This window comes from Carassius gibelio, chromosome B21 (genome assembly GCF_023724105.1).
Source record: "Carassius gibelio isolate Cgi1373 ecotype wild population from Czech Republic chromosome B21, carGib1.2-hapl.c, whole genome shotgun sequence".
Lineage (NCBI taxonomy): Eukaryota > Metazoa > Chordata > Actinopteri > Cypriniformes > Cyprinidae > Carassius > Carassius gibelio.
The window spans coordinates 5,329,300-5,355,912 of NC_068416.1; the positions used below are offsets into that span (position 1 = coordinate 5,329,300).

General features: G+C 37.3%; 1 protein-coding gene across 5 annotated transcripts; it reads right to left on the bottom strand.

Annotated features, from left to right (window-relative positions):
- Positions 1-1,126: 1,126 nt before the first annotated feature.
- LOC127985358 (gamma-aminobutyric acid receptor subunit alpha-1) lies at positions 1,127-26,207 on the bottom strand. 5 transcript variants are annotated; one of them, XM_052587343.1, is made up of 10 exons: positions 25,743-26,207; positions 23,783-23,883; positions 21,224-21,330; positions 19,503-19,570; positions 18,355-18,575; positions 16,776-16,858; positions 16,246-16,389; positions 14,390-14,542; positions 5,602-5,804; positions 1,127-4,603 (listed from the first exon to the last, which is right to left on the bottom strand). In XM_052587343.1, the coding sequence occupies exons 2-10, from the start codon at positions 23,860-23,862 to the stop codon at positions 4,286-4,288; spliced, it is 1,377 nt and encodes a 458-aa protein (XP_052443303.1). In that variant the 5' UTR covers positions 23,863-23,883; positions 25,743-26,207; the 3' UTR covers positions 1,127-4,285. The 5 variants fall into 5 exon arrangements, with proteins under 5 accessions (XP_052443303.1, XP_052443300.1, XP_052443301.1 ...); XM_052587340.1 differs by lacking the exon at positions 25,743-26,207 and adding an exon at positions 25,088-25,426; XM_052587341.1 differs by lacking the exon at positions 25,743-26,207 and adding an exon at positions 24,988-25,426.
- Between the last annotated feature and the right edge of the window lie 406 nt (positions 26,208-26,613).

Consider the following 26,613-nt stretch of genomic DNA (forward strand, 5'->3'; position numbering starts at 1 on the left):
CTTTCTTCTGATTTGTCTTGCATCATGGAGAAGGACGTGTGTGAGGGTTTGGGAAGACGAGGTGAGCACAGGAACGCTCCACTGAAGGAGCAGCATGCTTATGTAAGCGTCCTGAAGCACACCTCAGCTGCTCCGGAGGAAGAACAAGCAGTGCTTCACCTGAGGAGGATGGCTCTCAAACAATTAACACTCCATTACCATAAGATGAACTGATTCACAGAGCACAGTACGATCGCCTGTGCCCTGGAGATGACTGGAAGAGAACTGGAAGAAAAAATACTAAGTGAACTGCAAAAATAAATTTAATTCATTTTTTATATTAAGCGGCCTTAACTTCTATGTACTTACATTAAATTTGACTTGACACGATGCATTTCTGGTAACACTTCTACAACCTACACATAGGAGCCTGATAAAAAAGCTAATTTTATAAGAAAATTTCATCTGTGCATCTGAACACTTCTTTTTACTAATACAAGAATAATGTGAAAATAAGCACAAATGAAGAATTTCCTTTTAAGCATATAACTCTGTTTTCTTTTTATTTATTTATTTATTGTTATCATGTTTTCGTGTTGTCGTGCTGTATTTTTTTGTTCTTTTTTTAACCCAATAACCCAACTGCAGTTTGATTGAGATTAATTGAAATGCACAGTGAAAAAACTTGATTTTTGAAAATGGTCAAATGGTATCTGTTTTTGCAAATACACTCTTTATATATTTATAGAAATATAACAAACACATATCCCAAATGCACCTGACTCTGCAGTCTGGCATGGATGTCTCGTCATTGCTAAGGTTTTTGGCATCAGCATGACATCAGAGTAAGTTTTGGGACACATGCATGAGACTGCAGCAAGGCCAGTCAGTTTTCAGCTGTCAAACAAAGGTTGTTATTTCTATCGCTCACTACTCGGTGTGTTGCTTCTTCTCAGGCTTTAACTAAGGGTGCATCTTTGGAGGACAGCTGTCTGATTTGATTCACTTTTGTCAGATTTTATAATCTGCACATGGATTTGTCTTCTGTTTTCCTCCTGTTTGAACAAGTGTCAGGGATACCCATTAGAAAACCTGATGCAAAAATATGCATCAAACAAATTAAAGCAACAAAAACGACCAAAATGGATCGATTTCTTTTTTATTTTATTGAATGACTAATGAAGATAATCAAATTCTACAGGGCCATAACATTTAAGAAAGCAAACTTTTACAAAGACGATTTCCCAGTGTACAGTACAGAATACATCATACTTCGCCTCTGGACGTGTGCACATTGCTGACCGTTTATGCACATGTTCAACTTTTGCCAAGCACAAATGCAGTGTTGGATTTCTTCAGTACAGAGCAAAATCAAAAATGTTACCACTTTTACAATCTGGTGTGCATATGAAATGCTATAATCTCCCATAAGACAAATAAAGTAAAATTACAAGTTCTTAATCCATAGCACAGGTCATCAAAAATATATATTATTAGATGCAACAAAACAATCTAAATATATCTATTATCCGTTGTGTAAATAATATAATACATATAACTGAAATGTTCTTTTCAAACTATCTTTTTTTATTTATTTTTTTATTGCCACATTACCCTGTCATTAAAATGGATTATACTAGATCTGAAACACCCGTCTTTACATGCTTCCAGAATGACAAAGAGTCATAAACAGCTAAATAGGGTGAACAGTTCGTAAATGACTTTTTACAATATATACTGGAAACAACAGTGGGGAGGGTGTGAAGCTAATTAATACGGTTTAAAGCTACCCTTGCATAGCACAAAGCTGACTACATAAATATTAAATATGCCTATAATGTGCAAAATGCAAGAGGTTGGTACAAATAAAATGTTGCATCTTTAGAACAAGTATCATCATGGAATGTGTGTGTGTGTGTGTAGCATCAGTGAACTCATAATTTTACCGCATTCACAAACGTCTGGCTCCAACGACTGTGCATTTCCATACTGTTTCACACATATCCCAGAATAAACTTTCCATCTTTGCTCAATCTGGCACAAACTCAGCAAACTCTAGATTCTGTCAAAAAGCTCTTTGTGAAGATCAGAGAATAAAATAAAGAGGGATAACACAACATTTATCTGCATCACAGAAAATGTGAGAGTGCTGTACCCCAAAAAACATCAGTTACAAATTTTGTGTGTGCACATTATTTAAAAAAATTAAATAAAATAAAAATAACAAATCGACAAAAAAAAAAAAAAAAAAACAAGAAGAAGAGGAGTAATGCCAACTTATAAGAGCTTCTTTTTTCAGGCATTCATAAACATACCAAAGAAGAGCAACTGAATTTGATCCGAATGTTGTGCCTTTTATCACTTTCCGTCACAGAAAAGCCCTTACTAACCTATATTGCTACATCAAAGTAAAGTATGATAATGTCAAAGTTCCTCATTAAAGAGAACTTCTTTTCTTTTTTTTTTACTCTCAGTCCAAAAGTAGAGAGCGTGCTCTTTATAAGTTTGGTTTCTTTTCAAGAAGAGCGACTGACATGCCACAAACATAAAGAAAGAAATAAAACTGGCATTGTTATAGCACTACAAGACATATTTATATGTAGAACAGTGTATTCACATACATGGCTAATCGCTAGACATGTCTTCTTTTAGTTTTCATTAACGAGCAGAGACAAACATGTCTGGAATGGAATATATGTTCACTATGGGCTGTGAGACGAAGGCAGTGTGGCTGATACGTTCTTCACTGATGTTTTAGAAAGGTTGACTATATCTAATTCAAAGAAACAAGGAGAGCACCTTCTAAGAAAGTACGCTCTTAACTTGCAAATATATACAAGGCACTACTCTTGATCCGCTCGGACTCGTTCACTTTAAGTGATGCTAGCGAGTAACCCTAGTGCCATCATTTATATATCACATAAGCACCCGCCACAATTTCTCTTTTAAAAAAGCAACTACTAAAATCAATAAAGAGTATTTAAATGCTAAATATAAAATTGCATTCCGACACCAAGACAGACGTTTACATTCTTTCTAAGCATCTACTTTAGTCCCTCCTTAAAATACTAGATTTTACTTATATCGGCACACGCATAATCATTAAAAGGTAAATCAAAACCAGGATCTAGAAAACAAAAAACATAAATAAAAATAAAATCAATATTCATATACCCGAATATCCAAAACACAATGCACTCTCTCTCTCTCTCTGTCAAGCACTGAGTTTGTACCTTGTAGTTACATTTAGCAAAGCTCAAAATTAATATTGACATCTCTAAGATTTTATAATATTTACATGAAAACAAAATAAATAGTATGCTTTATGATATACACATGAACCTTTTCTCTACACTTGAGTTAATGATTGTTTTTTTCCCCACTGAGACATGTTTTATTGCTGTTAATGGAATCCTAGTCGAATATAAGGTCAAACAACAGAACACAGGCTAAAGAGAAGAAACAGAGGAACACAGGACTGGTTCAAACTGGGTTTTCTGCATCACCCATGCAAACGTATTCCATGGACATTGCTAATGTAATGCAAAAACATATTTTATGTTAAAAGAATCTTAAAAGAACAGTTCACCCCGTTTTTTTATTATTATTATTTTTCTCCCTCATGTTGTTTAAAACCTGTTTTGTCTGTTTTTTCTTCTGAAACACAAAAGTAGAAGATTCTTTCGAATGTTTACACGTACAATAATACCATCAGCACATATGTCCAAAAACAAACAAACAAAGAAAAAGACAATGAGAGCGACATTAAAAAAAAAACTGCATACAACACATATATATATTTCTAAGGGGTGAGGAGCACATCAGAAGACTTGGAATAAAGTGCGCGATTTGCAAAGACTACGTTTAATTTTACGCTGCGTGTTGTTGTTTTTCACTAAAACTGCCATTATAACAGAAAGAGCAAAAAGTGTCACCTTTTGTGTTCAGCAAGAGCATACAGGATTGGAACAACACAAGGGAGCGTATTTAATGACATTTTTTTTGGGTTAACTATTCTCTAAGGAAAGAGTTTTAAACTATAAATCTATGTGCATTTGCAGAATAGCATTCTCTCAGGTCTGATATACTGTGTCTGTTTGTATATATAGTATGAGTTTTCTTCCAGTGCAGTGGTTTGTACATAATACAGTCCCTCTCGTTATAATATAGGAAGATACAGTAATGTTAAATATGTCGACACAAAGTGGGAGCTTGACTATCATTGAAACAAATCGCTTCGCTTCACATTTTTTGTCATTGTTTAGAAACATAAGAAAGAAAAGAGAGAAAAACCGGGGCGATAGAATTAGTGTGGCTGCACGGCGCCCTGTAATTTGGGTTTTTTATTTAAGTAAGTTGCCCAATACACCAAGTTAAAGGTTCCGAAGAGCAGCGGGAAAGCTATTCTGGCGATCCTGTCGATCTTGCTCACGCTGTTGAAGGTCTTCTTGGCCTCGGGGGCTTTGGGTTTCGGCTCTTCCTTGGGCTCGGTTGGTGGAGGGGGGGCACTTTTAGCAATAGTTGCCAAACCAGGGTCTCTGGCAATGTTCGGAGCAAACGTCGTCGCCGTCGCAGCGGTGTAGGTGTTGTTCTTTTTCAGCAATGACTCCTTCTTCTTCTTTTGCTGTAAAGGAGGTCAACAGGAAGTATGTCATCGGCTCTTACTATTGCTGGTATTGTTGATACCTAACTATAGCGTCATTGAGTATCGTTTCTTCATAAAATGCGCTACAAAGGAATAATATGTTAATTGATGCTATAATTAAACTATAGATCATATTTGAATGAAAACAATTACTGTGCATGATCTTTTCGAATTTATGCAGATTTGACGGGTGGATGTCACTAGTGTAATTATTAATTATTAGAAGAAAATGTCATATTATTGTGAAAAACGAAATTATTATGAAATAAGAAATTGTATAATTATGCAAAAACTTAATTTTTTTACAAGATACTATAATTATTACCATATAGTAAGTCAAGACAATGCATAGTCCTTTTGTTGAGATGCTAGATCATAATAACTGTCTCTAAATTTCACAAAATTTAATTGTAATCATGCAAAAGTTTCCTATTATTAAACTGTTTTAGGTTATTTTGGTAACACTTTACAATAAGGTTCATTAGTTAACATTAGTTAACTACTTTAGTTAACAAATTAAGAATGACCAATAGTTCTTCAGCATTTATTAATCTTAGTTCATGTTAATTTCCCCATTTACTAATGCATTATTAAAATGTTGTGTTTGTAAATAGTTAATGTACTCTGAATTAACACGAATTAACAGTCAACAACTGTATTCTCATTAACTAACTTTAAAAAAGAATAATATATACTGTAATAAATGTATTGTTCATTGTTCGGTCATGTTAATTAATACATTAACTAACATTAACTAACGGAACCTTATTGTAAAGTATTACCATATTATAAGTAATTTTCCTAATATAATATTATACAGTAAATGTAAGCACGATACACTGTCAGTGTATGGAAAACAGTAACTTCAAAATATCACGAGAGTGTGAAAAAATTACAAATTACAAAACAAGTCCTTTATTGAAGTACGACTAAAACATTTTTCCCCCTCGTTTGTTTGAAAACTGAAATGGTTTTACCTTTTCCGGCACCACACTTTTCCCGTCCCAGGCGTACCCCCTCTTGGTGAAGTAGTTTACAGTGGCAAACTCAATGAGAGCCGAGAAGACAAAGGCGTAGCAGACGGCGATGAACCAGTCCATGGCTGTGGCGTAGGCCACCTTGGGCAGAGAGTTTCTGGCGCTGATACTCAGGGTGGTCATGGTAAGGACAGTGGTCACTCCTGCAGCGGACAAAGCATGAGAAAAGCGCGTGCATTTAACAACTATATGTCAGGTTTTAATCAGTCTGCCAGAAAACAAAATTGTGTTTAATAGTGATGGGCCCCTTTGGTGTTCAGAACTGTCTTAACTCCTATTTTAAGGTAATCAACAAGGTTACGAAAACATTCCTCAGAGATATATTTACATGCAACACAGACTCAAACGTGCCTCTTGAAATCAACACGGAAATGACTGAAACTGCAGTTAATCGTCCCCATGTTAAAATGCCCATTTTTAGAACATTTTTTATTTATTTATTTCCTTTTTTTTACAGACTAGTACAAAAAGCGATTGTGGTCTATATATCAAATTTTGCCCCCATTACAACTGTGAGGGGGTTTATTTTTAATTTTTTGCTAATTATCCGCTTAAATTATATTAAACCTTACTATGCGTTCACACCAGACTTGCGCGAATAAATCTATTGAAGCTATTTGCACATAGTTGGACGCTTGAACATTTTGAGTTTATTTGCTTCATTCGAACGTGAAATTAACTTCACAACAGAAAAAATTTGCATCATGGGGGGTTTCAGCCAGTTGAGTTCACGCAACATTGTGATTTCAACCACCGTTTTTTTGGATAATTTTCAAATTATTACTGTTATCATGTCATGAAATGTAGTTTTAAAGGTATTTCAGCTGAGAATGTAGATGTTTAAAACTCAAATCTGCTGGTTATTTCTAAAGACAGAGCCTATTTAGAAACGTGTTTTGCCGATTTCGGAACCTCATTCGCGCGAATCGCGTAGCAGGTTGTCTATTTGAGCCTTTGCATTAACTTAACATGTAAATCACTCACGTGTAATGCTTAATTTACATGTGTTGTGAATGCACCATTAAAGTTCTGCATAATAAAGGGTGTGGCCACTTGATTGACAGGTGGATTGCCCTGCTGTCCCCACCATCGAACTGGGTGGGGGACCAGCTCCACCAGCTCCACTCACATCTTTGCCCATTTTTGATTATCTGGGAGTGATGCGCTGCCAAGTTGGCGATGGATGGCTCCGCCCATTTTTAGCTTCAAAAACATTTTTCAGAAACCTATGGGTAACGTCACGGACACAACTTTCAACTTTTATAAAGTTGATGCTCTAAATAAATTTCTGCAACACCGTCATCGCATGTTTTATGGCAGTCTCAAACTGAAATGTCCATTGAGTGGCATTACTAAGCAGGTTCAATACGTGAACACTGGCACTTTTTGACGTGTTTTTTTCGGTGTTTTTATTACGTTGCTACAGGCATGCATTGTGGTGGTTCATAACGTCTCTAAAAGTTAACGCCCTATCATGTTGAAAATATCCCCTACACAAATGCAATGTTAACAAATGCAAAACTGTTACCGTGAGGCAATCGTGCTATTTTATCTTCCTTTTTATTTTAATGGATTTGATCTGTTTGGTTGAACTGTTATTTCTCAGCATTCGTACTGGAGCTGTATATGTGACGACAATGTTCAAAAGTATGAGTTTTCAAATCTCGCAGCATGTTATAATCGTTTTGAAGTCATAACATAATATTCTGCAAAAAATAGGCTTTATTGATTGAAACTTTAAACCTGTAAATCATACTTTGTGTGAAAAGGAATAAGAGTTGTCTGAGTTTTACGGCCGCAAGTGTTCATTTCAACTGGAAACTTCAGCGATTTGTGTGTATAGTTTTTTTTTTCTTTCAGAAATGTAGGTAGAGGCACTTATTTTCAATGAGTCTTTGTTGTTTATATGACAGCATCTCTGTTGTAACGAGTGGTTATTTGTGATGCCATTGCCTTTCTATAAACTCAAAGTTTGGCCATTCTTGGCCATAGTTAATATCTCCTGATGTTTAAGAATATTTATGGTATGCACTGTCAAAAATGGATATTAGTATGATAAAACATTGTTTCATGTAGCTACTCTTTGATTGCTCAGTCCTTAATCTATCCATATGTTGAAAATAATCTAATTTATGTAGCTCACAGCACGTATCTACATTTAAGATTCATTCAAAGCTATGTAAAATGACTGTAAATGTTGTATTAGAATGCTACACAAATTCAACAATTACTTATTTGCACAAGCATGTATTTCAGATGAACACTAGCCTGTATTAAAAATTTTTGGTGAATCTTACCGCATCAATAAAAGCCTTCCAAAAGAAGTATTGAAAATAAAAACATGCTCGTGGTTTCTGCTGTTTCGTAGATGTTCTAATAACATTAGCATACTCTGTCACTAATTCAGTTCAGAGATAATATATACTGACCTACATGAAGTACAAAGAACTGCTGAGAGCTTTTAATGTTTTGTGACCATGGTTCCTCAAAGAGATCCTGTAATGAGGCAAGATCTCCAGTAGACAATGCACTCAGTTCTCTACAGTGTTTCTATAAATTTTAGAACACATTTTCAATGTGAACTGTGTTGGCTGGCAAACATTCATTATAATGAATTATGTGTCCTGTTGAATGTAATTAAACTGAAATTGTAGTGCATATTTATTACTGCTATCTCTTCTGCTCAATATGTGCCTTCATCCTGAAATCAGGCTGATCCTCTTGGCAAACACTGATTCTCATCGCTTCATTAACAATGTTTATCTGTTCTTAAGCTACAAAAGTAATACCAGAGAAAAACAACCCCACATTTGCTGTTTGCTTTCACGTGACAAACATGTCAATAAGGTATATTTGGTACTTCAGTACTATTCATAATAAAAATAGCTAAATATTTAGGGCAGATTTTGCCGAAAGTGTCCATGGGAAACGATGCTGTAAAGATACACCCAAAGGTAAAGCTTTAATTAGTTTATTCGGCATGGTTCTGAAAAAATTCCACTCATCTTGTTTAAATACAGAACATTTGTTAAGATGATCTGTATCCTTTCACAAAATTGTCCATGACACACAACAGGATAAGAGCCAAATTAAGGAACAATGAATAATGATATTGCAACAAAAATGAAATTAACTCTCAAAGGTGTTCAGTAATGTTGTTGGGGAAAGAAAGCCTGTGGAGACTATAAATGATGGAGAAAAAAAAGAGCTAATTTTCTTTTTGGCAAGCATGTAATATAGCAATAAAATGTCGATAAAATTATAAATTGTTCTTTCTTTTATTTTCTTTATTTATTTATTTTTTGTTGTTGATCCACAAAGGGGGAGATGGGGGAGTGTTCAAGAAACATGTCTGAAATAAAATAAAATAAAATAAAATTAAATAAAATTAAAACCTGGAGAAGATTCTAGATGCTTTTTCTTTTTATATATGACTATAAATATATAGTATTAGTATATATAACTATTAGGGCCGGTTATTTAACATGTTAATTAGATTAATTAATTATGGGGGAAAATAACGCATTATAATTATTAATGCATTTGACACACTTTCCCTTCCCCAGACCTCTGTGCATCATCTGCCAGTTCATTCAGTCGACTGATGACTAATATGAAGCAGAGCATGGGGCAAAATGTCCCTTTTTGAAATTTTGTCTCATATTTCATCACGTAGTTAAGAAATATCACACGAGCTGTAGGCTAAGTGCAATATCACACTATTTGGGTTTATATGTGTATTTAAATCATTGTGCCCTTTTTAATTATTTCATATATAAATTAATAAAAAAAAATAAAACTACTTCTTTTATTCTTTTTTTTTCTCAGTAATTTAATTTAAATGTGTATTTAAATTGTCCCTGCCCTTTTTAATTATTTTATTTATAAATTAATAAAATAATAATAAAGCACAATCAAATCCTTATATTATAATCACATTGCACTTGAATCCAGTTAAAGGTTTAATCTGCCGATTGTCCTGCAGGTGATCACATAAATCTGTCTTCTTACGATGCACTTAGGGCTTTACGATTACTCCAGAGCACTCATAGATCTACAAGGATTTTCAAGTTCTACTTAAATTACGATGCTTTTGGGAAACAGACCATAATATTAAGAACAGTTGTACATTTTTACGAACTTCTTAGGCTTACGAAGCTTTTGGGAAACTCAGCCCTGTTCATCCCCAAGCAACCCACAGCAGCATTTAATTTCTTAATACATGTTTTGAACGAATTTGGTGAACCATTTGTCGTGTTGAAACACTGGCATATGCGTTGGCTTTGAAGAGGCGCTGCACAGACCGGTCGGTGATGACATCAAAGTACCATGAGAGAGATTCAGAAGCAAAGGATTCGTCTGCTCTCTAAAGCTCTTGCAGTTCTTTGATGTCACACACCATCTCTGATGGTGATGATGATGTCGCACACACCGATCGGTCTGATGATGATGTCACACACCGATCGGACTGATGGTGATGATGATGTCGCACACCGATTGGTCTGATGATGATGTCACACACCGATTGGTCTGATGATGATGTCGCACACCGATCGATCTGATGGAGATGATGATGTCGCACACCGATTGGTCTGATGATGATGTCACACACCGATTGGTCTGATGATGATGTCGCACACCGATCGATCTGATGGAGATGATGATGTTGCACACCGATCGATCTGATGGAGATGATGATGTCACACACCGATCGGTCTGATGGTGATGATGATGTCACACACCGATCGGTCTGATGGTGATGATGATGTCACACACCGATCGGTCTGATGATGATGTCACACACCGATCGGTCTGATGGTGATGATGATGTCACACACCGATCGGTCTGATGGTGATGATGATGTCACACACCGATCGGTCTGATGATGATGTCACACACCGATCGGTCTGATGTTGATGATGATGTCACACACCGATAGGTCTGATGATGATGTCACACACCGATCGGTCTGATGGTGATGATGATGTCGCACACACCGATCGGTCTGATGATGATGTCACACACCGATCGGACTGATGGTGATGATGATGTCGCACACCGATTGGTCTGATGATGATGTCACACACCGATTGGTCTGATGATGATGTCGCACACCGATCGATCTGATGGAGATGATGATGTTGCACACCGATCGATCTGATGGAGATGATGATGTTGCACACCGATCGATCTGATGGAGATGATGATGTCGCACACCGATCGATCTGATGGAGATGATGATGTTGCACACCGATCGATCTGATGGTGATGATGATGTCACACACCAATCGGTCTGATGGTGATGATGATGTCACACACCGATCGGTTTGATGGAGATGATTTTCATATTACTCTCAGAATTTCATGGTAAAGATGTTCTTTGGTGTTGAAGATTACTTCTTAAAAGGCCTTTTCAGCAGCTTTGTTTGGGTGTAATTTGAGTCTCGGCTGTCTTGAGTTATTTAGTCATATCTCTCTCTCTCTCTACACTGATAATATTAAGCTTACAGTTCTACGTCTCAACAATGTTATCCTGGTCTTGAGACCTATCCAGAAGCAATATGAACCGTCTCTCTGGTTAGCTTCCAAAACCCCAGGTCTCCAGAGTAATATCTTCAGCACAATATGTTCAGTCTTGTGCTGCTGCTTCTGTGATATACAGGTAGATCCCCCATGGACCCATAATACTGCTCATCATTTTCCTTTAACATCATAGTCTTGTGACTTTACTGACTTCTTCACACCAACATAAACCAAACTATCGGCTTTATGCTTTGTTATAAATCAAATGATGAACCAGCAGGGTAGTTTATCAGCGTGTTGTGCTATCATAGATATTTACTCCATTGTCTTTTGTTAAAGGGATAATCCACTCCCCAAAAATTAAACCATACTCATTATCTGCTCACCCTCATGCTGTCCCAAAACTGACTTTGCATAGAACACATGATGAATTATTTGGCAGAAAGTTCCAAGCTACTGGAAGTGGACAAGACAGCTGTGGTCATTATTTAGAAAGAAAATTAGCTTCTTGGACGTTCTTCTATATATCTTTTGCGTTCTATCCAAAAGAAAGTAATACCTAAGGTTCAGCAAATGTTGATGGAACTGTACCCTCCAGGGTAAGTTTTCCCATCAATCAAGCATGTACAATTTGATGTTTCCATTTTAGGCCTTTCTCAACCAATTCTTCAACATTCAGATAACATCGTGCGTCCCCACTATTTATGCTCCCTGTATTTATTCAGTTGTTAAGTGCTTGTGTCCTAACACTTGTTAAGGTTTCTCATTCGAGATGTTGTTAATGTAGTTCAGTTTCATGAATCAAGATGTTGTTTCTTCTGCAGGCAAATGAGAGAAAACTTTCCTCAAGATGATGCACTAAAAAGCGTACATTATGGGATACCCTTCAGGTGTGATGAGATAGACTCATCCTAGTTCATTAGCTGATGGCATTAATTGCCTTAAAAGAACGCACCCTCGCCATTACTTCTCAGATCTCTTTCCTTCAGGAAAACAATTATCTAGCCATGCAATCTTCAGAGTTTAATTGTGTTTCAGCAGCTCATTTTAAGTGGAGTTTATGTTCCTTTAAAGTGGAACACAATGCTGTTTCTTTTTGAGAATGGAGAAAGCTAGGCCCGTCACAATGGTTCTGTCTGACTACGTTCGTTTTGTAATCTGAGGATGCTCTACCTCCACGAGTGTTCGGGATGCATGGACCGATTTGTTTCTTTAGGCTATCAAAACTTGGCTCGTGAAGTTAATTGCTCCATGGTTGATTCTGCTCTGTCTGCTCTATGGTGGTTTGCACATGATACTGAGATTTGCATTAGGGGATGGAGTTCACTAGTTCCAGTGTTTCAATTAGGCCTGGCCTTATCACCTTGTTTCTTCACAGAGAACATGGACACTGCTCTGGCTCCATTCAGGCTCAAGAGCACGTGTGTTTGTAATTACCTCGAGGACTAGCTTATTTTAGCCCAGTCTGAGAATTTTAGCCAATGAATATAGTCATTTTCATATTTAATAAATGACTTGCACCTCAGAACGAGCAGACGAAACGCAATAAATGCAGTCAATGCTTTCAGAGGTGGATACTGCTGTTTGGGAATGCAGTAATGGAACAGTTCAGGGAGGCAGTTGTACAGAAATACTTTGATGAAAGACTTCGCGCCAGCATTTCAGAATGAGCAAAACATTTCAGACGCTGTGGAACGAGATCGGTCCCCTGGTTAGTCAGGTTTTGCCGTCCCATAGTGTAAAGTCACATGACTTTTTTGATGCACATGGAGAAATTTACTTGGTAAATGCGTTTCCATCTCCCATTATTCGCATTAACCCTTTTCACACAAGTCAAAAACCACTTCAAGCGACTGTAAAAAATGTTTTGCAGATTAAGGGATTTTTATCAGAAATTTAGCTATTTTTATCATTCGTTTCAGATGTAGTACTTCAAAATGCACATAAAAACAGGGTGATGGAAACATAGCTGTCTAGTGACTGAGTCCAGTCGTATTTAGCCTTTGTATGAATTGATTCAGAGCTGACCTAACTCATAATGCAGAACTGTTTCAGTGGTGGGTAGAAAAAAGAAAAGACACAGTGAAACTATATGGACTATGAAACCTGTTAGGCTATTTCTCTCAGCCGTTAAAGTGACGTTTATAGAATAATTATGGATTTTATGGAAAAAATCTTAATTTCTGTCAGTAGTGCAAAATCAGTTGGTGGTTGTGAATATTTCAAACAGAATAATGTGATGTGAAAAGAGAGAGAGAAAACAGGACCAGAAAAGCGTTCATTCAAACTTGGGCCAATCAACCAGACAATGGTGCACAAAGTTATTGTAAATAGCCTTTGCCAACAAGGCACTCTTCTTTTATTATATTTCCCAAGAAAAAGAAAAAAATCCTTGGGTCCTTGCATATGTTTCAATCAGAGTGCATTTGTGAAATACAAGTTAACAGAATTGAGAATGTGAATATAGTTTTGCAAGGCTACAGTCAAGCTACCCAGCAAGAACTAAGGCACAGACAGCTCTCAGAGGCAACTTTTAACATTTGTCTGAGATGCAAACGCTTGGGAATCCAAAGTGCCCAGTCAGGAGACTTAAATCAAGGGTAACCCGACAAGCGGACAGAAATCTCTCCTCTCTGATATGTGTTACATAATACATCACACAGAATCCTCCTGGCACAGTTTAAAACTTTGAAAACTGTTGTGCTCACTGTCAAATTAAGGATTTATGATTTTGCAGTTTGCATGCTTCTCCTAAAAAGCACTAGCAATCAGTGCATGCAGCCTTTTTATAAAGTATTGAAGAAAACATGAGGATTTCATTAAGCTGTAACTGGAAATGGATAATTCTTTAAGACCAAATACATTTGAGCAAGTTTGCTAAATTTGAGCAAGATCCTTGAATCCGTTTCTGTCCCAAATCCTGCTGACCTAGATATCGTTCAAAGGATTTTCAGGATGTGCCTGAAGCTGAATACTTTAATCAGAAAGGCTTGGATGATGACTTATAAACAAATAAATAAATCATTTTTAAATAATTTTGCCATTGTTACAGATTCAGACCCCAAAACTAAAAGTGGCTTTGCTTCACATCCTGAACATTTATGCTTGATATTCCAGCTCATATATTTGGTCACACCTTAGTTTGGGGACCAGTTCCCACGATTAACTATTTATTTAATTGATTATAACTCAAAGGACACTCACCAAACACAGTTCTGGCGGGGACAGATTCCCGGTTGAGCCAGAAGGACACCTGGGACAGGATCACGGTCATGATGCACGGCAAATATGTCTGGATGACAAAGTAACCGATCTTCCTCTTGAGGTGGAAATGTGTTTTCATGACAACATACTCTCCTGGAAGTGAAAGAGAAGGAAACATTTTTAAGATACATTCATTAATGCGTATATTAGGATGGTCAGTTAAACATGTTAATTTACCATGGTTCATTATAAAGAAATTAAAACAAAATGAATGCAATTAATCATGTTCCCTAATCCGTACGTACAACAGCAGAGGCACAGCATGAGACTACTTCACAGAGACAAACCTGTTTCCTAAAACTACTTTCTCTGAGCAAAGATTACTTCGTTAACAAGTATAGTTGAAGTTTCCTAATTTATGCATGATGAACTTTAAAACACAAACAGATATCATGTAGTTATTTAATTTACTATTTCTTTACTCTATATTATAGAATACTGCTTATACAGTATGCGTGTGTTATTATGGCAGATCATGCATTATTCATTAATCACTGCACATTTTTTGTTTAATGTTTTTCCGTGGATTGTCCATATTCATGTGTATGGAAAACATCATGGAGTTTAAGCGCGTTATGTCTGATGCCGCTAATCTGCACCTGCATTTCCCACATGGGAACACATATAGTACCATATAGTGCTCATGTGTGTTTTCATCTGGAAGATGTGATATTTAGAGCATGTGCAAATGCTACAAAATCATTCTTAGTTATTAACATAAGAGCAATTCAGGAGACGCTCATGATTTAGAATGCATATATTTATCAGATTGTTTATATGCAAATATGGTGCTTAAAATAGAACATATTCTATGATGCTCTTTTCATATTTCTGTATTGTGTTTATTGAAAAGCACAGTAGAATTTTTGTTGTAGTTGTTGTTTGTTGTAGTCTGAATTAGCTTTCGGTAAAAAAAAAAAAAAATAAATAAATATTTTGCATAATGTGGGTCCAGAAACCACAAGTGAAATTAAGAGAAAAAGAATAAATAATAAAATATTTTTTATTGACTGAGTTTACTGACTGATAATGACAAGGTGTTTATTGTTTTTAACTTAATCCACCAGATTATATTGCTGAAAAGGGAGGTAGTCCAATGAACAAAGTCACCCAATTTGGATTCTTTTTTATCTGTATCAGTTGGCCAGTAAAAGAGGGAGCACAATAATAATTTGCACATCCACAAGGGAAATTATCAAATCTGGAACATGCTACTTTGGCTAAACTTATTAAAAAATGAAGTCAAGTCAAATCAACATCCAGTCAAATGAAAAACTTGTCGCTTAAGGTGCAACAATTAGATTGCATTATTAACATGTTTGGAATGCATATGTAACTGTCTGTAACTTATTTATTTGCCAAGCAACTGTAATTTTCAGCAAATCTGAGACAGTTCCAGAGGGATTCAGGTGAGTGGATCCACATCAGCTTCGGCGTCTGAATCGTCATTATTGTTCTGTGTTCTCATTGGTTTGTTTTAATGTTGGTGATTTCATGTGTATTCAGGAAGTCAGTTCACAAACTGCTCACCCAAGCACAAAAACGTGAAACATTGTAACTGTATATCGTCATGTTTCCTCAAGCAAAGAATTTCGAAACTTCACTGAAAACTCTTTTTACAAGTATGGCATCAAAATACTATTTATTTAATAGTTACCAATTAAAGGGCAATTTATTTTATTCTATTATTCAAATTGTTATATATAGTATATTGGAGCATTCTACTTTGGCTAAACTTAACCATAAAACATAACCATAGGCTTAATTTGTAAGCATCAGAGGGTGGAAGCACGCACCTGTGCTGGACTGCACCACACCTGAGTCCACCGTCTGTCCCATCAAGTCATACTGGTTGAGCCTAGAGCCATCGTCAGCCACGACCACAGACTGAGCCGCCCCTCGTGTCCAAACGTACACCACCTCAGCCCTCGTGTAGGCATCTGACAAACACAAACAACACAGAATCAAGCCTCACTCGTCAGCCGTATACTGCAGCCGATTCTCAAGCACAGCGGAGACGCAGCAGACGCTGAAATATTTAGAGCCTCATGGCTTTGAGTCACAAGCTTGTTTTTTATTCATGTGCCCCCCCCCCCCACTCTTCCTCCAGTGCAGATGCATCTGTTCTTTCTCTGCGAGGATTAGTTGGGTCGAGGTAGAGCTCGCTAAATCAGTTCGACTGGCTGAGTGGACGTGTTGTGCAGAGATGATCTCTACGCTCTGTGGGCCTAAGAGAGAGTCCCCATCTGCTCACACTTCTAAGCCTGGAGACGCAGAGTAATATGTGAACTTTCAACGGAAGCGTGTATAATGATGCAGTACTTACAGCTGCCGAATTTGAGAGGGCAAGCATGGGCATCCATTGGGAAGTCCTCCAAATGCATTGGACATTCAGCTCTGACTGTAAGCCTGAGACAGATAGAGAGAAAGCGGGATACAATATTATAGTCAGTTAATTAACCCCCCCCCCCACACTGATACATTTGGACAGTATGAGGATAGATGGATGTGTATATAATTGTTATGTAGCAGTGTAAAGCAATGCATTAATAAGGAAATCCACTGATGTGCTGTTGCTGCTCGCCCATTGTGAATTTAAAGATGTAACCATACACTTGTGGAACGCAAACCAGTCATAAGGGTCCGTTTTTTTATGTATTTTTTTTATTGGGATTGATACTGTACATCAGGGGTGGCCAAGAGGATGCAACAAAAAAATAAAATAATAATGAAGTTCTTAGCAATGCATATTACTAATCAAAAATTAAGTTTTGATATATTTACGGTAGGAAATGTACAAAATATATTCATGGAACATGATCTTTACTTAATATCCTAAAGATTTTTGGCATAAAAGAAAAAAAAAAAAATATTTTGACTGATATAATGTATTGTACAAATATACAAATATATTTTGTGGTCTCATCTGTGTTTATTACAGCATTTAATTTGAAATATGATCTAAATATTATATCAACATTCCCTTGTCATTTAAGGTTTCAATTTGAGATTGCATAATTAAAATGTTGGGAATGTATATGTTGCTGTCTATAAATTATTTATTTGCTAAACATTTGCAATTTTCACCAAATCTGAGACAGTTCCATAGGGATTGAGCATCAGCTTTGGCATCTGTGTTCTCTTGCTATGAATTGTTATTATTGTCACTTTATTGAAAATTATCAACAATATATAATAAAGCATCTTCAGAGCTCTCATGAATTTAGAATAGAACCAATAACAACATATTTTCCTCTTCTATGCACCATGACTGACATAACCAAACTTGATCAAACCTTTTATTATCACACATTACTGTTCGAAGCCCTGAATATGGGGGCCCTATCCAACCCACATTTTACACAGGAATCACTAATGCTGTGGCTCAGTGGTTGAGCGTTGCATTAACAGCGCAAAAGGTTGTGGGTTTGATTCCCAGGGAACACACATACTGGTAAAAAAAATATATATTCTGAATGCACTGTAAGTTGCTTTGTATAAAAGCGTCTGCTAAATGTTCTGCTTTGTTCTCACAAACTGACAGCATAATACATCAGTAAATGTTGTTCCTGTATGATACGTTCCACCCAATTTTTATTTTGTTGACACAAATATAAACTTCCATCATAAGCTACTAATTAGGCCGACTAAAGGGTGCTTTATAACGTGTCGTCCTGATGTGTGCGTTCGTCCCCTGAGAGGCTGAGGGCCATGTCATGACAAAATTACACTAGCAATCCAAAATATACATTTATAGACTAGTGCATTTATTTATTTTATATGTTGAATATATTTCTATACTGAGTGAGACCCATATCACTTACATTATAAGGAAATGACACGAAAAGGTGATCAGATACAGCATCTGTTGTTGCTAAGCAGAGGAAAATAAGCAGCAGCTTCACCTCATGGTGTACAGCAGCGTTCCTTCCTCTTTGATCCGCAGAAGTTTGTTAGGCATGGTCATGTTATGGGCGACTGACTTCTTTCCGTTGTGGAAAAACGTGTCGGGCGTCCAGATTTTGCTGGCCATGAGATTGTTGAGACGGAGCACTGCCATGGGACCTTTGAACTTCAGCCTCTCGTCCTTCCAGCTCTGCCTGAAGAACACATCGATGGTGTACTCCTGCAACATAACACAGCTTTTCTCATCCCATACATGAAGAAAGGCTACAAATGATGGTCAGATTCTGTAGTTTCAGCTACAGGTGTTACAGTATATTTAAAAGAATACGTTACACTCTTGTGATTATGGGTCATAGATACCAGCTGCTGTCAAGCTCCTAAAAGAACAAAATACGTTCCTTTTTCATTCATCCTCAAATGCTTTGAGGACTCTAGCTGAGACTTTAGCTTTTGTGCCGTTATTTCAGTAAAACTGCAGTCGTCAAGAGGAGCAATGAGTTTTCTGAAGCACTGGTGGTCATAATTAGTGGCATGAATCATTCTAACAACTACTGATCATCATAGCTGCCAGCATTTATTCATTTTGGCATGATCATGCATTATGACAGAGATACAGCCGGATGTTCCACGTAGAGTCACATAACTGAGCGAATCAGATATAAAGAAAGAAAAAAAACACATACACCATTTTTAGCTGGCTTTTTGAAATCAGTGGACTTGATTTTTACTAGCATGCTTGGATAATATGTAGAGTTGCTTCTTGACTTATGTTTGGCACGAGAAACGTGATTCGATCAGTATCTGATATTCTGCAGGATACGCTGTTATGTTATTAAAATATTAAAAGAGTGCATTTCCCTAATCAAGTATATACAGTGGCTCCAGATTGATCATGAAAGATATACTGAATAATATCTGAATGACAACACTATTTATCACACCAGGCGGCATCTGACAACAAATAATGCTAGAGCTTTAATCAGAAACAACTTTACTTTTCCAGTCATTTTTACATTGTCCAGGTGGACATTTCAAGCTTTTCAGGTAAACAAACAAACAAACAAACAAAACAACAACAACATTTAAGTATGTAAATGACTCTTCTGAACAGTAAAATATAGAAAATATAGAAAGTGAAAAGTTTTACCATGTCATGGTCTGAGACCGGCCCAATACTCGTCACGAAGATGTCAGTCTTGACTTCGGTTACACGCTCTGTTGAAGCAAGAAATTAGGAGTTTGAGTGTCAATCAGTGTTGGTCATTATACTATTCACACCTCACTATAACCTATAAATACTTTGGTGCCGTTTATGTGGAAATGCACCTTACTTTCGTGCCTCAAAGAAAAGCATCATGTCTTTTTGTGCCACAGAACGATGACTGATGTTGACAGAAGTTGTTAGTCAACATCACTTGTTATTTATGACAAGTTGTCACTTTGTGGGCGCTAAGTTAATGCGAGGAAGGTCAAACAGATGCACCGAAAATTAAAAATGATATGCCGCATGTGTGAGGAGTTCCTTGCCAACTCAATGAATCATTCAGTTACGTTCAAAGCTAATTTATGTCAGGTGTTAAATGATCTGCATTTATGTGGAAAACAGTGTTCAGTAGATGTGGTTTGTTCAGAATGAAACTGCTCTCCACCATCTTTCAATGACCATACTTTCAATGTCTGATCTCCTGCTTTCATTACAGTAATACATAATTACTTTCTACATTGCATGATCGTTTCATAACACTAGATTGTTGGAACATGTTTAGCAAATTGTGCACATTTTAAAGCGATGCTCCACCCCAAAATAATTTTTAGTCACTAATCACTTACCTTCATGTTGTTCCAAACCCGTGAAAGCTTCGTTCATCTTCAGAACACAATTTAAGATATTTTGGATGAAACCCAGGAGGCTTGTGACTGTCCCATAGACTGCTAAGTAAATTACACTGTCAAGGTCCAGAAAAGTATGAAAAGCTTCATCAGAATAGTCAATCTTCCACCAGTTCCAAGGATATGTATCTATGTGTATTTTCGCTGTGATTTGAAAGAAAACAGCGTATCCTTGTGATGTGGCTGACACAGAAGAGCGTTCTCTCTGTTGCTTTATAACGTTAAGGTTGAACCACTGAAGGAAGATTGACTATTCTGATGATGCTTTTCATACTTTTCTGGACCTTGACAGTGTAATTTACTTAGCAGTCTATGGGATAGGCACAAGCCTCCCGGTTTTCATCCAAAATATCTTAAATTGTGTTCTGAAGAAGAACAGAGTTTTTACGGGATTGGAACGACATGGAGGTAAGTGATTAATGACAACATTTTCATTTTGGGAAGGAGTATCCCTTTAAAACATTTTAGTCTTAATATTAAGAAATGTGCATTGTGTACAAGTAGCCCTCCAAATAAAGTTTGAATCAGTAAGTCTCGAGTTATATGTCAGCAAATATGTTAATATATATATAAACTATACTTAGTTTAAATAAATGTATTTTAAATATTATACACAACCACTTAATATAACAACCTGATAAGGTATTACATATGTGTTTCTGGAAACTCTTTTCTTTGCAGAACATTGCATTTACATCTGAGAAGGATTATTAGTTTTTTTATACAGAATTTCATGTTGCATCCTACCACCAAAATAAAAATATTAGCAATAAAATTACATAAAATTGCTAAATAAGTAATTTATAAACCTATTTCCGAACAAAATAAAACAAATGATTGGAACATTATTAGTTACTGATTTATTTTCCTGAGGAGAAAAAGTGCTGTTGCATCCGTTTGAAGAAATCTCCCACAGGGCTGGAAACTGGGACACACATGCATGAGGTGAGAAATCCTCAGAGAAACTTGTGCACGTACCTCCGAGCCCAGGCCTGAGGCGGTTGTCGTAGCCATCGAGGAGGCTGTCCAGGATCCTGGTGAAAACTGTGGTGTTGTCTTTCTGCTCATCTGCGCTTTGACTGGAACTGACAATGCAAAACAGACGTTTGATTCAAAACCCAAAGTCACCAGCAAACAGTGCCTATAACACCCTGATGTGTAAAATCACTGCAACACCCTCCTCGGGGTCACTCTCAAACATCCAGCCGGTTTAAAGAGAGTTTGCAAACAACAAACCTCCTTCCGTCTTAGGAGCGAAGAGGAATATACACAGGAACAATGCATTATTAATTACCTAAATACTCTTTTAGATGCAAATAAGCATGAGTGAACTCAGTCGCTCATTAATATTTCAGACAATGCTTAGGAGCAAAATGCAGTTTAATCATATAGTGACTTCATGAATAAGAGCCTGTGAGGACGGTGGCCAATGTGTGTGCCTCTAAAACAATCCCCGGCTGGTCGTTCATACATTATTGCTTGCTTTTTTTTTTGGTAATCATTGACATTCTTTTCCCGCTGGCAGGTACCGGAGCACAAATGCGACTGCATACTCAATAATCACTGTTTGGTGTTTCAGAAATAAGCTTGGCATGGAAACAGATTTGAAGGAGAGGATGAGGTCATCATGATTAGGAAGCATGGGCGTGTTTCCAAACAGAGAATAGAGAGAGGGAGAGATGCAACAGAGCCCAAAAGAGAGAGAAATGCAACTTGTGTCCTGTGGTTTGGTATTATTGCCAGTAATTCCACTATAAATCTTCCCCTAAACCAACATGGACAACTATTGATTCAAAGCAGTTAAATAAAATTTAAGCTCAATTGTCAGATGATATATGTCCGCTGTCGCCGAGAAGAACAGCGTGTGCTTTTTCTACTCATTTCAATCAGTCTTAATGTCTCCCAGCAGATTTTCCTTTGTGGAGTCCAAAAGTCTGAGAGCACTTTGGTGATTTTAATAAAGAAAATATTTACTATTTCTAGGTCACCAAAATTAAATGTAAGCAAATTATGATGTGGACCATTCTGTTCTACAAAGGTCAGATTTATTTGCTTTAATTAATACAAACATTTTCACATCATATTGATTAAAAAAAAGAAAAAAAAAAGAAAGAAAGAAAAAGAAACTCAAAAAACCTTGCAGACTTGCGCTCAATTTCTGTTCTATAATAAAAAAAGCAAAATAAAAATTAAAAAGCAAAATAGAGGCTTTTTTCACAAGTAGTCTCGCACACCTTTGGACCTCAAATTTACAATGAGAATAAAAATGAAATGAGAAGACTTCCACCCTCCCCCTTCTGCGCAGAGAGACACACACACACACACACACACACATGCACACAGACCCCATGAGCCACACGGAAAAGGGGTCATGAGAGGAAAACGCAGTCTCATATATTACGCATGCATGCCAGTAACACTCACAGCGTGCTTGTAATGTCAGCCTGACCCAAAATTACATCCACTCTTACCTCTCATAACTGCACAAGAATTTAGAGCTCAGGGCATTTTTAGATATTTTGGCAGATTTAGGAACCATACAGACACGAATAACACAAAAATCCATGTGCTTATGAGCAGCATACAGATCTCCATTAAATATTGTGCAGCAACCCCATCTACAGGTCATCTGAACATCAACAGTGTGAATGCATGCTGTCCAGAGACATGGTGCTCTCACACATAACACCCTGTATGCCTGTGGCATTTTTAAAGGATTGTTATAAACTTGTCATGGGAGTGTCAACATCACTGTGACGATCACCTGTTTAAACGTATAAAATATGTCTAAAGCAATACAAATGCTGCATTGCATTTTGCAATCATAGTAACTATGATATGTGTAAAATAATGTAATATTGTGCATGATTAAAACTCATCTTTATGTATTATTATAAACAATCATTTAAAAGTAAATCTGCGGCACGATTCTCTGCTAAAAGTACACATGAATCCAAGCTGCATTCATCGAAATATAAACTTGTTAATATTACACTTTTAAATTAAAACTTAAGAGCGCTTTCAAGCCAAATCCACCCAAATAAATATTTATGTTTATTTACAAACCTTTGCATTTGTTCTTACATTTAAAATAGTAATTGGGCTGCATTTTTTATATGTATATATGCATATCTATATCTTACTAAATGTTTCTGTCTAAAGAAACTAATTCATGTTGCTTATGGATTACAGACACGCACACAGTTTTTTTTTTTCTTAGTTCACAATGTATGTCAGCAATATTCACCCGTAAATGAACAGCACTTCACGAAGCAGTATAGCAGTAAAAGACTGCAGAATGAAAAGCTTAATGAAAGCTTCATTAGCATGACATCCTTTTTGAAGTCTGAGCTTCTGATTCAAGTTAACGTTGTAGGTTTAGATCAAAGACTTACATTTAGATCAAAGTCCTCACATATTAAACTCAACATTACTGTAACTACAGCACAGAGAGTGTTCTTTATCAGAAGCAGAGAATGTGTTAATCATTTCGAGATGTGAGAGAAATATGCACCAACCTCAGGTGCGTAAACATACCTTTTCCCAGCCAGAACGCTGGACACCAGTAAACAGGCCCAAATCCAAAGCCAAGCTGCTCCTCTTCCACCCCACATCATTCTCCAAAGGATGAATCCACACTAAAGAAAAGAAAAAAAAAACATGAATTCAATAAACCCTTACTGGAGCGAAGATAAGAAGCGAGGTAAGTGGATGTCAATACCCATACCATAGCATTGTGATTATAGGGGGCATTTGCATTAATATATAATTAAAAATATGCTTTTAGAAGGACAAGCTCAAAAGAAGTAAGTCTTTAGAGTCGGCTCACACGCAACTACACCAATAAACGGCTGTCTATGGGATACCTGTAATTTTATATCTGTTGTGTGATTGGTTGATCCGCAGTAGAGTAATGCGAGACACTTCATGCAATGCATTTAGTCATCAAAACACAAATCCCATAAAGGCACAGTACCCTATGCCAGTTTAACAAGTGCTGAACAAAATGTTCATATTTCCCCCTTTTAACCTTTGAGATATAATTCAAAGCCTGTGCATATTTACTGGAGGAATACTGTGCTCTGATGTAGTCATCTTACATTTAGTGTAGATTAATACTACAGCAATTATATACATGATCAGCACTGAGAGTAAACAAATATCACAGATTTGCATGACACCGTAAGACAGTCATTACGTATGCCACAAGACCCACTATGCAAATCCTCAATGTTTAATCGCACTTAGCCATTTTAGAATATTAATATGTGCTCATAAACATATGAATTTGCATAAGAGTTCTATACACATAAAACACAGGGAGCTTTCATTCCGCCGGTTAGCACTACGCATTAACATTACATACACAATCGGTGCGTTAATCCTGCATTGACATCATACAAAATGATTTACAGCTTCATGTAAAACCTTGATCATATGGCGAAGCTCTCTCCGTGATGCCCACATTCAGATCGCACAGGATATATTTAGGCAAAATTCCCCGATTTCCCAGGGATTATAACGCTTACACAATCCCTACCGTTCACACTTTTGAGTTCTGTCGCGAGAGTGCATCATCAAAAGCACGTCTTAAGGTATCTCTGAATTAGAATCGGGCGTGCGCCTCAGGCTTGCTCCTAAACGTGTAGTAATTCAACTGGAGAAATGAAGCAAACAGTGCGCACATCGCCAAGTTCACAGCAATCATGCGTACTACAAACATCATGCAGAGACAAAAGTACCTCATAATCCATTTTAGGTTTCCATGAATACGGCACTACCTTTATGCAGTTGCGATCCCTCAACCCCCGGTTTTACAATATGCAAGACACAAGCACTTACGTTAAATCGATTGCGCCTTATCATCAAACTTTTGCACACGTCTTTTCTGTCTGGATGCTCTGAGATGATGCTGTGAGATGTGAGCTGTGCTGAATTTGAGCTCGAGGCTGCTGCTGCTGATGATGATGCTGCCGAGCGCGCGCAGCTCTCGCGCACTCTTCATCGAAACTCTTCCCGGTTTACAGCAAATTAGTCATCTACCAAGCCCAAATCCACAAGAATAAAGCTTTACTACAGCAGCACACTGGTGCTATGTCGCTGAAACGAGATCGCTTGAGTGCATGGCGATTGTGTTAGCGGTGGTACCAATCTCACATCGAAAGTACAATCCGTACCATTTTTATATTCAGCACAATTTCACTTGCGCTGCTGTCGACTTAATCTCTTTCAGGGGTTGGAACATCAAATCCGCTTACATTTTTTTTCTCTTTGCCCAGATCTCGCCTCTTTCGTGCTGTGTTGTGTTGCGGTAGAACAACAATACACGGCGCATCGTCTCCGTCACAATTAACATGCTATTAATTATTACACCAACATTGTTGAGCGCTGCCACGTTAAAGGCATGCCAGGCATGCATGCAATAATATGCACGGCAATCCGCGGTGCATGCACACGCACACAACCCCAAATAAAGTCAAATGCATGCATTTCTCACCGAAAAATCCCGATGGCTCGAATCTTTCCCAAAATCACCTTGTAGCAGTGTCTCACCCAGCGCCTGGAATATCGCACAATATGATTTTTTTTCTTCTTAAATCAAACGCTCAGGGAAGATCCGCAGTCCTTACAGCGCATCTGCAGAGGAGCTTTTCTGATCATTTGCGTAGTGAGGATACAAACTAAAAGCCGGAGGGTGTTTTAAACATGACATTAACGAGGAAAATAGCGCAGCTTATTAGAGGCCACGTCGCGAGCATCGATCTCCGCCTGCTGGGTGTTAGAGAGCGATGCTGGGGCGATCTGAAACATTAGGACAGCTTTCATACAAACTCCACAGCGTCTTGACGTTTATGCGTCCGTGTGCATGCTTAACAAGAGATGACGACGAGTAACCTAGTCGTTCCACTTTAACCTGATGCAATGCGAGCAACAGCCTCAATACAAATAGGCGACTTTTAGTTCTTAAATTTTAAAGAGAACCTTAGTATGCAATGTCTTGGTCTCTTAAATTCACCATGTTGCCATCCTGGAACTACCTGAGCAAAGAAAGTCGGATCTCGCGTATCACTGCACGTTTTGCACGTGACTGTGCAGACGGCGTCATGTGCAGCAGGAAAGTTTTTATTTATTTATTTATTTCATTTTTTGCACAGCGTACCCTTCATATAATCAGCAACTCATAAATGATTCACATTTATGGGGTGACTTTAGTTCTAATGCATGGTTCGTAGGCTATAACTTTTCCCGTTTCGCTTCAGCACCGCGGACAGCCACGAGACTGCAGACAGCTTTCATAAAGGTTTCTAACAGCAAACACGTGCACTGTAGGGTTGTGGATAGTTATTGAAGACACAGACCCCCACAAA